Below are 13,901 nucleotides of genomic sequence, written 5' to 3'. Positions count from 1 at the left end.
GTATACTATTTTTAGTTTTGGATTTTAAGGATTTAAACATATATTGTGATTTTTGAATTTGGTTACATAATGTAAGTGATATTCAAACCCGAACTGAATCCGCAAAATCCAAACCAAACTCTAATCTGAAAAATTCAAAATCTGAATAGATCCAAATAAAAACCGAATCCCCATCACTACCTAGTACCTATATATCTTTTAGGATTAGGAAAATCGATTTTACTAGATAATAAATTTTTTAAGAGTTAAAATAAATATGAGATTTTTAGGATGTATACATACATTTTATGAGTTGTAAATAATTCATTCATATAATCAATATAAAAATCATGAATTATTTTTTTCAATCGCATCTTAAAAATATTTTTGATTTTTTATGTTTGATTCGCATTTGTTCGTAACAAATGTCTTAGTATCAATGTCATTATTTTTGCAGTTTCATAATAGACGACGTTGTAGCTATCTATTCATCTCAACTATTCGAACCATACGCTTTTTAACAATACGGTGAGAGCCGACAATCAAACTTTATGTATTAAAAGAAAACTAATCCTTTAAAAGGTTGAGAGGTTGAGAAGAAATAGACAAGGTAGGCTGGAAAAGCAGCCACGTCCGAGAAATGGAGATTGACATAGCAAAGGAGAAAAAGGAGCACACCATGTGCGACTCACCAGGATCTCTAATTCCCACTAGATTATCTCGTCTCTTTAAAAATTCTCACGAATCAAATTTTTCCCCAAGAATATACAAAACAAACGTAAGACATAGTACACATACATGATACATCTACGTATACTTTCATGAATATGAATAGATTCCGTATGGACCGTATCGATCGTTTTTTCAGTTGCGATTAGCCGATTACGTATATACTAAAGTGTAAACGTATCCATCGACAAATAAAGATAACAAACCACCTAGTATAAAGAATATAAATATATTTATAGTTTACACCATTTTTTGCATCGGTACGTTTTTTTTTTTTTCCTTACGTAATTAATTGCCCTAATATATTATATTTTCCGTAGAGCACACGAAACCAAATCAAGAAATGCAACAAGCGTTAGGGTTCTCGTCGCTGAAAAGCTGCGGCGGAGGAACCCTCTCGATGACGTATAAAGGCTGATAATAATACATCATCCTCTTCATCCCTTCTTCTTCCGCCGTAGCCATCTCCTCGGTAACCTCCGTCTCTTCTCCGCCACCGTCTTCTTCTTCCTTCTTCTCCTCCTCCTCCTTCTCGCCTCCGGTTTCTTCCGCGGGTTTCTCAGGTCCTTCACCGCTCTCCTCCTTCTTGTCTTCCTCGGCCGCAGACTTTTCAGGTTCCGGGTCGGGTTGGGGTACGATTCGGGCCTGCTTTTTGGTCCGACGGTAGACGTAATCAACAAGTTTCTCTTCGTCCATTGTCCCGGTCACTATTACTTTCCCGGTCGTGTACTCTGTCATAGTGGTTTGGACCCCTAAACAACAATATCATAGTCTTTTTAGTTAGTCTTAATGAATTAACATACACCAACTGACCAAAGTATAAAAAATTATCCGTGCCCCCAATTTTTTGGAGTTAATTTCAATATCAAAATCAATATTACTATTTTAAAATTTAGCTAATTCAATCCGATATATTATATGAACATACCGAATTTAACATCATAAACCGAAGATCCAAAACCTCTGACCAGTCAAATGCGTTCAACAAATATATGCTTGTGACTCACCATACTAATCGTAGTTATCATTATAACCTATATTATTTTCGTGTACACATTATATATTAACAAAATTAAAAATTTGGTGCAATAAATAGGAGTATTTTGGTTTTGACTAGATCCAATACACATATGTATACCTTTCATTTTTAGAATCTTCTTCTTGAGCTGGTCAGCACAAGCTTGACAATGCATGTTGACGTTGAGCTCGACGGTAGTGAGGCCAGAGACTTGAGAGTTTATGGTCGGTGGCAAAGGCTCCCCTTCGGCAGCCGGAAGCGGCGAGAGGACTTTGGCCATTCTTTTAGTCTTCTTCTTGATTTTGTTGCACACTGCTTGTGGATCCAACACGCCTTTTATCGTCACTTGGTTCTCATTCATGTCCATCACAACTTCTTCCACCCCTATGCATTTTTCATATTTAATAATTGCTATAGTAACTATCGATATCACTCTGGAGTTTATACAATAGTATTTAGGTACTTTGAAATAATATATGTCTAGTGTCAAATCATTTTATATGGTAGTTGGGATTTTGGGAATGAATCTGTTGATTTTAATAATGTAAAAGGTTCTTATGTTTATTTATTTTTTGGGTCAAATTATTACACAATCTTATGTTTATATTTTTATACCTCTAATTTTTAGTACAGATCTTTCGATCTTCTTAGCACATCCTACACAATGCAAGTCGACGTAGAGTATGAAGGGCGGAGGCGGAGGCGGTGGCGGCGGCTGCGACTCTTCCTCCACCGTTGGTTGCTCCTCCTTGGCGGCCTCTTGCTTCTCCTCTGCCACATCTCTCTTCTCCTCCTCTTCCGAGGAGACAGACTCTGGGACGGCCTCTGGAGCAGGGGCAGCCTCCTTTACCTCCTAATAATTTATTAAGAAAACAATCGCCTTTTAATAAGAAATGTGTATTTTTGTTGAAATTTAAATATTGCTGGAACTATAAATCTTACTGGTTTAACTTCTTCTCCCATTTTTAGAATCAGTGGCTATAAGAAGATTAAAACTTTAAACGAAGAAGAGAGAGAGGTGTTATGAATGATGAGTATGGAGAGGGAGTATTTATATGAGACCATCAGCATTGGTAAACCTCTCTTCTCGATTCCCAATGTTCCTCTTATTAATATTTTAATTTCGTTTTTCCTTTTTTTTTTTTTTTTTTTAAAAAAAAAAAAAAAATTAATATTCATCCAATTGCGGGCCGCCGCGTGGCGTGGGGCCCGCAGAACAGTTATGATACCGGGTCTTCCCAGCGACCTCGCGCGACGCGGGTTCAACATTATTGAAATATTTTAATATTTTTTTGTGTGGAAAACTGTGTGAACTTTTGTTATAATCCCTCAATGCTGATGCTCTGAAAGGCTAAAATATAAAAAGACGAAGGAGGAGTTTGAATTATTGATGAATAATGAAAGTTATAGTATAAGGTAAGAGCTAACAGAACATAAAGCATAAGAGGTTGATTCCAAAGCACATGGCAGAGAACTAACCATCCAACATATATAGACACAAACCCTTCACCCTTGTACCTTATATATAGATTTATTCTCACCTTCAGTTATGTTTATAGAAGTTTTCACAAACAGTTTTTTATATTAATTATCCCCTATATATTATTTGAGAAGCATTGCAACATTTTTTGTAGCCACATGTCATCACTAGAATGATTCTTAGAATCATTAGAAAATATGTTGGTCCATCTAAATATATAATAAGCTTTTTATTAAACCACAATAAATACATTATTAATGTGTTTCATTATTTCCTTAAATAAGATTACGGAATTGCCTAATGTGGCTAAAGTATATATGACAATTGATGATTTTGAATAATAAAGATTTGATAAAAATAAGTGTGTATTATAATTATATTTGTTTAATTTTAAACTATTAAAATAAATTAAACAATCATAGTAACCATATAATAAAAATTAAAAAAATTATTTATATATTATATTTTGAATTTTTAAAAACGAGTATAAATTACTAAAACTGTTAAAAGTTTCACATTCAAATTTTGTGATCTATGATTTAAAACTTTTGTTATGACATGATACAAATAATTAAACTATATGCCATATAAAAATATATAAATATCTTAATTTTGAAATTTACTTTGAACATTTTTTTGATAAAAAAATTAAAAAAATATTGACAACTAAATTTTTTGAAATAATATAAATTACTTAAACCACTAATCCCACAGTAAAAATTTTGTTATCAAGACTTTTTGCTATAACAGATACAAACGATAAAAAAAAAAAATATGAGCAAAAAACATCATCTAATAAATATTAATATTAAAATATATCTTATATATGTTACTATCATTTAAATTTAATTATATATCATATCAAATAGAAAAAAAATATTTTTTTATTTATAAAATTTATTTATATGTTTGCACCAATTTAATTATATAAGTAGTAGATAATAACATTTTAATTATTCAATATATATTTATTATTTCATAATATGTTATAAACATATAATAATAAAATAATTTATATATATAATGTTCATTCCGCGCAAGGCGCGGATCTTAACCTAGTATTTATATTATTTTTCCATTTTCTAAAGAGGTTTGGGAACAAGATGGGCCGCGAGGTTGGTACGTTTTATAGACATACAATGTGAGTGTTCCCGATGATTTCTCTCTGAATGATTTGTAATGTCATTGCATTATTGAATCATGGCCGGTTTGTTTCTACGTATAAATCCAATTTTTAAGAAATCAGTATCTAGATGTTGTTAGTTTAGGTTCGTCATTGCATTCAAACTCTACGCTTTTTCTGCATAAAATATAGTTTTTATACCTCAACATCGGTATTTAATTTGAAGTGTGATGTAACGAACATCATCTACATGGATGCATAAACGAACCACATATGTATATTATATTCTAACACAACAATGGATTCTTTCTAAATGCTTTCTCCTGATAACTTTTTTTTCATGGGAGAAACGTATATTCTTGATAACGAGAAAAATTATATATAAATAAAAGGAATGGAATCATGCAATGGGATAACAACTTTTTGCATCGAAAAGGACAATACTTTGCATCATACTCACCGACTTTATTGATTACATTTATAAATAATTCCTCCTTTATTTTTATATAGTAAATTTCGTCCGAAATTTTTACTCCAAAGTCTAATATATTTATGAGTTATGTGACCCAATGTTAGTTCGGAAAAATATGATTAGATGACGTGTCATCATCTCAACGAATCCATCCACTCCAACTTTTGACTAACTTTTATATACGAGAATATAAGTTACATTATAAAGTTTTTTTGTTATTAAAGGAGTTACATTATAAAGTTTTTTTTTGAAACCTTACATTATAAAATTGCAAGCTTGATGAAAGTATTTTGTGATTTTTTTCTTCTCTTCCGTCCAAATATTTTTGAATGGCTCGAAGTGGTTAGAGAAGACTAATCAGAGTGCAGCTTTATTCATTGTATGGAACTATTAAGTAGATTATCTTTGTTCGTTAAATCGGATTTGTTGTTTTGATATATTTTCCTTTTAGAAGAAGCATCAATATCCTTTACCCACAAGTTCGGTCGACTATATTCATGATACTATTAACAATCTAATCAGTAGAAAAGACATTAAACAATGTGTCCCATATTATGCAATAAAAAGATAGCAAACCCATTTCTTAAAAAGTAGATTTTGGGGATGGATGCAGCGTGGGGCGTACAACAAATGTTGAAAAATAAATGGCAAATATTATTTCTGGATTTAAAAATTGTAAAGAAATGCTAAATATTATTTGTGGATTAAATTTTTTGAAAAATGTTAAATATTATTTGTGGATTATAAAATTCGTTGAACTTTTGGAATGGTGGAAAGTATCAAAGTAGAAACCACATGGGATGCGTCGGATAAAATTGGGACAAATGAAAGATGTTTTATATAATTGTTTGGCAATTGAGACAGCTAATATTGTAGATCAGTATCAGATTGTTACTCGATTATGTGATTTATGTTATTTCACATCACTATGAAAAGTTAATGAATCGATTAGGGATGCGTTATTGAACGTTTGCGGTCACAAATTGCGATGGAGTAATTCATTTATAGTTTACAAATAATGTACGGCGTGAAATCTCGTTATTATTATTTTTTTTAAGTATGAGAAATTCATTATAAATGAGATTGTTTGTTTGACACAAAAGGTTATAGCTTAAGGGGAATTGGATTCCATATATATAGGAGAAAAGAAAATTAATGTTATAACTATAACAACAACTTAGTTATGATATTTTGAATATTTTATGTAATAAGACATTTTTTACCCTTAGACATTCACGACCGTTAATCACATGCAAGTATTTTTGTTTTTTTTTCTTTCCCCCTCTCATTTTATTTGATATGCATCTTTCTAATTAAATATAAACCATTCAAATAATTATGCTAATAAAAATCTATACATTTTTCTGTATATGTTGTAATTTAATTTTTTTAAATGGACATATATTTCTCATAAAATTATAGTTATGTCTTTTTCATAGTTTATTTTGTTGTGTGATATTCTATAAAAAACATAGAATAGAAACATAATTTTATAATAAATGACAATATGTTAACATTATAATATGTGTAATTCCTTGACAATTTTATTACCTTGAAGTTTCTTATCTCAAACTTTACTATATACAAAGAACAACAACACATCTCAAGTGAAATACACAAAAAGAATTTGTAACAATTATTGTACTTAAAAAAAACAATTATTGTACTTATTGAATATACTATAATATTTTACGAACATAGTATAGAACATTAAAATCTTCGTCTTCCTCCACCCCATTCTCCTCCTCCCTCATCCTTCTCATCCTCCTCCTCCTTCATCCTCCTCCTCCCCTCCCTCCCTGCTCCTCCTCCCTCCTCCTCCAACGATCTCCTCCTACCTAGTCCTTTTCCTCCTTTTCCTTCTCCTCTAAATAGTATACAATATATAGAACAATGTATACTATTTCTCTTCATACATAGTATAGTTTTATTTTTTTGTTTTGCGTATACATAATTAACGCACCGTTAAAGAGAAAGTGGTCCAACTTTACTTACAATTGTCACATCAAAAAAGAAACACTGTAGAATGGATATATTCTTTATTTGTGAACCCCTTATGAATACTCAGCAAATTGAACTATTCTTTGCCAACAAAAAAAAAGAAAAAGAAAAAGATGGGCTATTCAAGAATCAAGATCCTTAACGAGTGAACTCATGTTTCAGCCAGAAAGACATGAGTCTCCTAAATTTCTTTCTCCCTTTCCTCGCGAGAATGCCATTGGTGGATCAACCTATCTATTACTTTAGTGACAAAAAAAAAGACCTATCTATTACTTTAAAAGTCACTGCAGGTGTTGAGCTTAGGCGGTTGTTCTGTTCCCACCAGAGTTTTTAGATCGTAGGGACGAGACGACGGAGTGTAGAAGGACATACGCTATCTCTGAGTTCTAACCAGTCCATGAACGCAGTCCAAGTATGAAAGAGAAAAGGCGTGTATCCTAGCGCTTAGTGACAATGAGTCAAACCTGTTCAGAGAATTCACACCGGAGGAAGAGATGATCTCGGGTTTCACGAGACAGGTTGCACACACAATAATTCTTTTTCTCAAAACATGTGAAATATATGCATCTCGTTATTGAATGTTTTCTTCAAATTGTTTTGCTCAAAACATGTGGAATAAATGCATCTGGTGATCTAGTCGTGTCATGGAACCCAGCTGATCCATTACTCAGATTCTTTTTCTAAAACTGTAAACACGTAAATAACACTAAATTCAACATGCATAACCTAAACGTAGGATTCTTAGACCATGATTAATGGGAGTTCTTAGGGGTGAGATTCTTATCGTAATTTAAGAACCAGTTCTTAACTTTAACAAAGAAAAAGGTCAAGCACCGGTTTTTAAATACTTATTTAAGAACTGGTTTTTGACCTTTTTTTTTGTTAAAGTTAAGAACCGGTTCTTAAATTACGCTAAGAATCCCATCCAGTGGCGAAGCCAGTGCAAGGACTAAGTAGGCACGTGCACCCGTAATATTTAGGAATATTAAAAATTTTGTATGCAAAAATAACAATGACTGAGCTGAAAAAGATGGTTATAGTGTTATTGTGCACCCCTTGATGGCGTGGGTTCGACCCCTACAGTGTCATTTATTTTATTTAATACAGATGTGCACCCATTAGAAAATATTTCTGCATTCGCTTCTGATCCCACCCCTAAGAATTCTCATTAATCATGCTCTTAGCTCGGTTCAGAAACTTGCCTTGGCTAGGATTTTGTTGTAAAAAATCATGTACGTACGGTTATAATACTAAGTCATCAAGTACAACTTGTTGGCAAAAAAAACATCATGTACACTGTAACACTGTTATACCATGTTGATCAAACATAAGAATCGACATGAGGATCACAAACTGAATTTAATTTTTTGTTTTGTCAGCAACTGAAATTTCTTAGAACATGAGTATTTGGTATTGATGGAGACATTTTCTAAATTTTGTCGATACGTAAACATATGAGACTTGGATATAAATACTCTTTTCTATTTGAATACGCAAAGTGGACCGACGTTGATGAACGATATTTTGGAACCTCCTCTTTGCATTAAGAATGCGCTAATTTAGTTACCAATCTAAACCAAGCTGTGCCGTAGTTGAAATGTTGAAACTTTAAAATATATAGATACACATATCTTAGAGTTGTATAACATAATATAATCTACATGTACAGTTCATTAATGAACATAATTAGAAACCAAAGTGATCCCCATTTGCGTCTGACCACTAAAATAATGTGAACTAGATTTTGACCCGCACATTCGTGCGGATATTTTTCATTTTATGAATGTATACTTTTGATTTATTATAAACATTTTAAGTATATAATTTTAATTTTAGTGTTATATATTGTGAATATAAATCTATTATTTTAGTAAATTGTATACATGGTAGCATCCATCATATTATTTTAGTAAATTTTATTGATTTAGAATATTTTTTGGATGTTATGATATTAAGTTTTTTTTTGTTATTAAATTAAAACTTCAAAATATTAGATTACTTTAATTTTTATAACATAGTTTATTTTTCCGTGTTACATTTCAAGAAGTTATTCTTTATTATCTATGATTATACCTTTTGAAAAATTTAAAACATTATCATTTTAAGTTTGCATACTTACTTTTTTAATTTTATATTTTGTTAAAATTGTTTTGAAAATTACACAACTATATTTGAGGTGGAAGATTATATGATTTTCGAAATTGTTTTGTTACTAAATTAATACATTATTTTATATAAATAATTTTAATTTCGGTAAGATTTTTATACATCTCTCAGAATATGTTTATAATTAATATAAATATTAAATTTATAATTAAAATCTGACTTGTAATTAATATTTTGAATGAATAATTAAAATTTCATAGTTTTCTAATAACATATTTTTAAATAGTATAAGAACTAAAGGTTAGTTATAAACTATTATATTTTTGTATATTATTATTTTTTAAACAATATATTGTTGAGAGTTTCAAAATAAAAAAATAAAATAATATGTAGTTGTAGATATAAAAGTTTAACCTATGTTAATGAATTTATGTTTATAAGTTTATTTTTCTAAAAAATATAATATAGTTTACAAATTTTAACACATTTTGATAATGAGTGATAATTTATTTAAATGAAACTATTTTAAAAATAAAATAGATAAATTTATCCATATTTAATTCATATAGTACTTCTATTTTAATATAATACATAATATAATTAAAATATATAAAAAATAGTATAGAATTTTATTTTCTTGTTTTATAATAAATTTTTAATTAACATTGAATTATAAAGTTATATTAGTATTTACGAAATTAATTAAATGTTATTTTATAAAAATATTTAGAAGGTTGGTAAGATTTGGTTAGATTATTTCTCAACAGAATTTGTTATACTTAATAATAAATTTATATTTATATTTATTTTATTATTAATGTAAATAATAAAATATGTCATATTAATTAATTTTTTAGATGGTCCTAGTATGACTTGTTACCAGTAGATAAAAAATAGGACTCTCTTTTAATAGATTAGATGCTATACGGAAATGCTAGATGAAAGAGTGCAGAGAATTCACTCAGATTCTTAATATATTTAGATGAGCGGTCTATAATCCACGTCTAAAACGTAACTTCTAATTATTTTATTAGAGAATTTTTTTTTTGTAATCAACATAAACATACTCTATAACCAAGTAGAACAATTGACTCCAAGCACCGTATATAAGCTTGCGATACACATTATTTTGACTCAAAATTCAGGTCAAAGATCTAGCCTTTATGTATAAATAATTTAAAGATATTATAATGATAGATTTTTTTATTGATGTTGATTAATTAACTCTTTCTTATGCAACATTTATAAAAAGTCTTATTTAGCTTGTATTTAATGTATAACATTATTCTTATATTTTTAAAATTTCAATTTTTCCTACTCATGGTATACTTTTATTGTTTCCGATTTATCTTAATGTATATACATATATTCATCTTTAGCAAAATATACAAAAAATTACATTAATAGCGGATACTGATATTTCTTATACCAGAAAAGCCTTGGAGAATGTTTTTTTTTATCGAATCCTTGGAGAATGTTTTTTTGTAATGAATGGATTTTTCTTGTCAAGAACAACTAATTTATGATAATTTCTACAAGCCATCTCAAAGACTCTAACTATTTTATGATCTTATGTAGTTTTAGGTAGAGGTGTCAATATATATACACACACACAAGATTTTCTTATAGTGGTATATTACAAGCCTTGATGAGATACTTGGGGTCCGAATGGTAACATAGATTTTGATAATATAAGTGGTGCCGAATTAGAGTGCGGTACGGTCTAACTGCAGTTCATGTGGTTTGCGAGATAAGTGCAAATTTGATAGAAAAAGTAGTACGTTTTTGATATATATATATATATATATATTAATATATTTTCTCAACATATTAATACATTTAGAAATTAAAATTTTTGCTTAGTGATAACATCATAATTATTATTTTTATAATTTTAAATGTTTAAATAGATAAAAGTAATAATAATAATATGTAATAATCCAAACCAAAAACACACACAAAAAAACGCACAAAATAAAATTGATTGGGGTACAAAATAAAATTGATTGAAATATAGAATTTGTTCATGTATTTACGCATTTTGGGTCATTTTTATTTTAATAAGTATCAATACTGGAAAATATATTTTACAGTTACAAATAAGTTTTTAATAATTAAATTTATATTTTATTAAAAATAAAAATTTTTAATAGATATATTACAAAGCAAATTAAGTAAATATGTGAACATTATATATTTATTGAGATTCTTGAATATTTTTAAAGTGTTTATTTGTGAATAGGTTTAAAGTCCACTTTAACTTTGCTATCAGATATATTAATGTCAAATTTATATACTAAAGTCAGCTAACAAGACTAATTTATATTATTTTTAAAAATCAGAACTTTGAATACCGCACCAAAGAGGCGACGACCGCATCTATTTTACTGAGGCTCTGAATAATAACAGCGAGTTGGACGGTGCGGGATAATCAGATTAGTTAGTGCAGTGTGTTTTTACTACGGTTTATACAGGAGAAACGCATACTGTAGAACAACTACGATTCGTCTAAGCGGTGCGGTTCATAATAAAATATGAATAGTGACATTTATAATGAATAGTGCAACTGCAGGATAGATATAATGTATTTTATAATTTATAAACTAAAATATTAGTGATACTAACATAATCTTAAAAATATATATATTATTTTAAAAATATTTATATAGCTTAAATATGAATTATATTTTTTGGGTATTTTGACATATAAAAATACTTTTATATTATTTAATTATTTTCAAACTAAATATAGTTAAATTTATAAATATATAAACTATAAAAATTTGGATATCCATTCGGTTCTCGGTTCAGTTCTAATTTTTCAGTTCTAGAGATATAAGTCTACTAGTATAATTGACAGGATCCAAACCCGAACAAAACTTTATTTTCAGCTTGATTTTTTGATTCCGGATAAATGTGTCCAAACCTATATTTACTACCATCAAATCTTAACATGCATATGAAATAAGTACTTAAAATCTATACTATAGTGAATATATTTTTAAATATTAACTATATTTAGTTTTATAATATTTGTTATAGTTCAAAATTCAACTTATAGTTTTTTGATGAAAAAAGTATTTTTAGTAAAATTAAATTTTATCACCCAAATAATACACATTTATTTTTATATATTATATAAATACATTATCAATGAAAGGTATTTTGTACAATGATCTTCATATTTAATAAGTAATAAAATAAAATGAATTTATCTATATTAATTTAGTATTTATATCTGTAAAATTATACTAATTTTTCTTTGGAAAAAAAAGGTACAATAAACAAGGAAATATAGAAAAGAAAATTATATTTTAATATGTGTTTTGACTATTTAGAGATTAAAAATAATAAAAACAAAGTTTTCTATGATAATATACCTCTAACTACATTTTTGATTTCGTTAACTAGATAATACACAGTTAAAATATATTTTTTGCATATTATATAGATAAATATTAAGGGTTGAATATAGGTTTTTGTCTTTTGACACCAAAAGGTAATAAAAATAAATATGCATTTTTATGATGGCCGTGTATGCTGTAGTATAACAAAAATCTAGTAGTATAATATAAAATACTTTAGGTAACATAAAATATATTTGCTTTAAAAAACACATCTTATATAATACAAACCACACCTAAAATCATGCATGTGCGTTACAAGGTGCGTTCCAAGGTATTCTTAACCCGCACTTCTTCTTTTACAATTTATTTATTATTTTATTTATGAAAAACAGTGGCAATACAATTAGCTGAATGGTGACCCATTTTCCCTCCCGCTATGCGGTACACTTGTCCTACAGTTAACATTTTATAAATAAGAGGTGTGCTTTTTATTAATATAGAACAACTAAGGCTTCGAATGGTGACTATCGTCCCGCCCCGCCTCGCCCCGCAGTTAACACTAACAAAAATCTCTATATATATTATATATCTATACATTTTTATAACTGTTAGAACAACACCGCAGTTGAACCGCTTGTTCTGTACTGTTCAAACCACAGTCACCATTCGGAGCCTAAAAACAGTTTTTTGCCGAGTGCATTATTTCATACGGACCACACTTTTGTCATGACTATTGTTGATTGGTAACTTGCTTAACATTTCTGTCAAATCATATCAATTCCGCATCCATGCTCCCATTCATAACTTTGGTGTGAGGTCATCAATTTTTTTCTTTAAATTTTATTTTTTATTAAATAATAAAAGGTAAACAGTTCTGGTCATGTTTACATGTGCCAAAACACCTGGAGCTGACTCAGTGCATACAACATGTTGCATGTATACTCTTTTGTAGGTATATATAATATAGGCATGCATCTTTATCCAAATACATTCGTTTATTAAGTCTATATAACAATGTATAACAAAATTCATTAATCGCCATATAGTCTTGTGCCTAAGCTAGCAATATTCAATTATCTCCATATAGGTCTGTGCCTCAGCTATTGTTGTAGACTTTAGTCGAGATGATCTGACATCAAACTAATTGTTGAATGGTTTTTAATCTCAAAATTAGATATTGCTACGAATCAATAACCAGACTTTCAGGATTTTTTTTGGGGTTTATTTTTAGTACTGATTGTCTTATTTTTGCTGGTAAATGATACAGTGCCGTGCGAAGGTTTTCGGAGGCCCGAGGCGAGTTCAAAAATATATTTTACATGATATATTTTTAATATATATATATAACACTCAAAAGTTTTGAATTATTACATAAACGTTTTCTAAATTTTCTTCACCAAAATTTTATAAAATTAAATTTTTAAATCATGAAAAAAGTATGAATTTATAATATAAATACAATGATATAAATTTGTGATTGAAATATTGGTAGCTGTCAAAAATGTAAATCTTAGCATTTAAATTAACTATAATAAACTATATATTGAAAATATTATATTTTCTTTATCAAATTCTCATAAATATATAAAATAAATCTAACTCATAGCATATAAAAGAAAAGACCAATGTGATCAAATATTTATAGT

At 28.7% G+C, this 13,901-nt stretch overlaps 1 protein-coding gene across 1 annotated transcript; it reads right to left on the bottom strand.

The window, feature by feature from the left end:
* Positions 1-870: 870 nt before the first annotated feature.
* On the bottom strand, positions 871-3,284 carry LOC106425608 (heavy metal-associated isoprenylated plant protein 9-like). The gene is made up of 5 exons (XM_013866333.3): positions 3,074-3,284; positions 2,669-2,785; positions 2,342-2,579; positions 1,847-2,110; positions 871-1,460 (listed from the first exon to the last, which is right to left on the bottom strand). Exons 2-5 carry the CDS (start codon positions 2,687-2,689, stop codon positions 1,045-1,047), a joined length of 939 nt encoding a protein of 312 aa, XP_013721787.1. The 5' UTR covers positions 2,690-2,785; positions 3,074-3,284; the 3' UTR covers positions 871-1,044.
* Positions 3,285-13,901: the final 10,617 nt, after the last annotated feature.

Source organism: Brassica napus, chromosome A2 (assembly GCF_020379485.1).
Source record: "Brassica napus cultivar Da-Ae chromosome A2, Da-Ae, whole genome shotgun sequence".
In the NCBI taxonomy this organism is placed as follows: domain Eukaryota; kingdom Viridiplantae; phylum Streptophyta; class Magnoliopsida; order Brassicales; family Brassicaceae; genus Brassica; species Brassica napus.
Note: the sequence above shows the minus strand (reverse complement) of the source record. Positions and strands in the feature narration are given on the sequence as shown.

Bases quoted from the DNA above. Each gene is read 5' to 3' on its own strand.
- LOC106425608 (XM_013866333.3), bottom strand. From the start codon at position 2,689: ATGGGAGAAGAAGTTAAACCA. The intron at 2,111-2,341 runs GTATAAAAATAT...AAAAATGCATAG, and splicing joins ATCTGTACTAAAAATTAGAG to GGGTGGAAGAAGTTGTGATG. The intron at 1,461-1,846 runs GTATACATATGT...ATTGTTGTTTAG, and splicing joins GAAGATTCTAAAAATGAAAG to GGGTCCAAACCACTATGACA.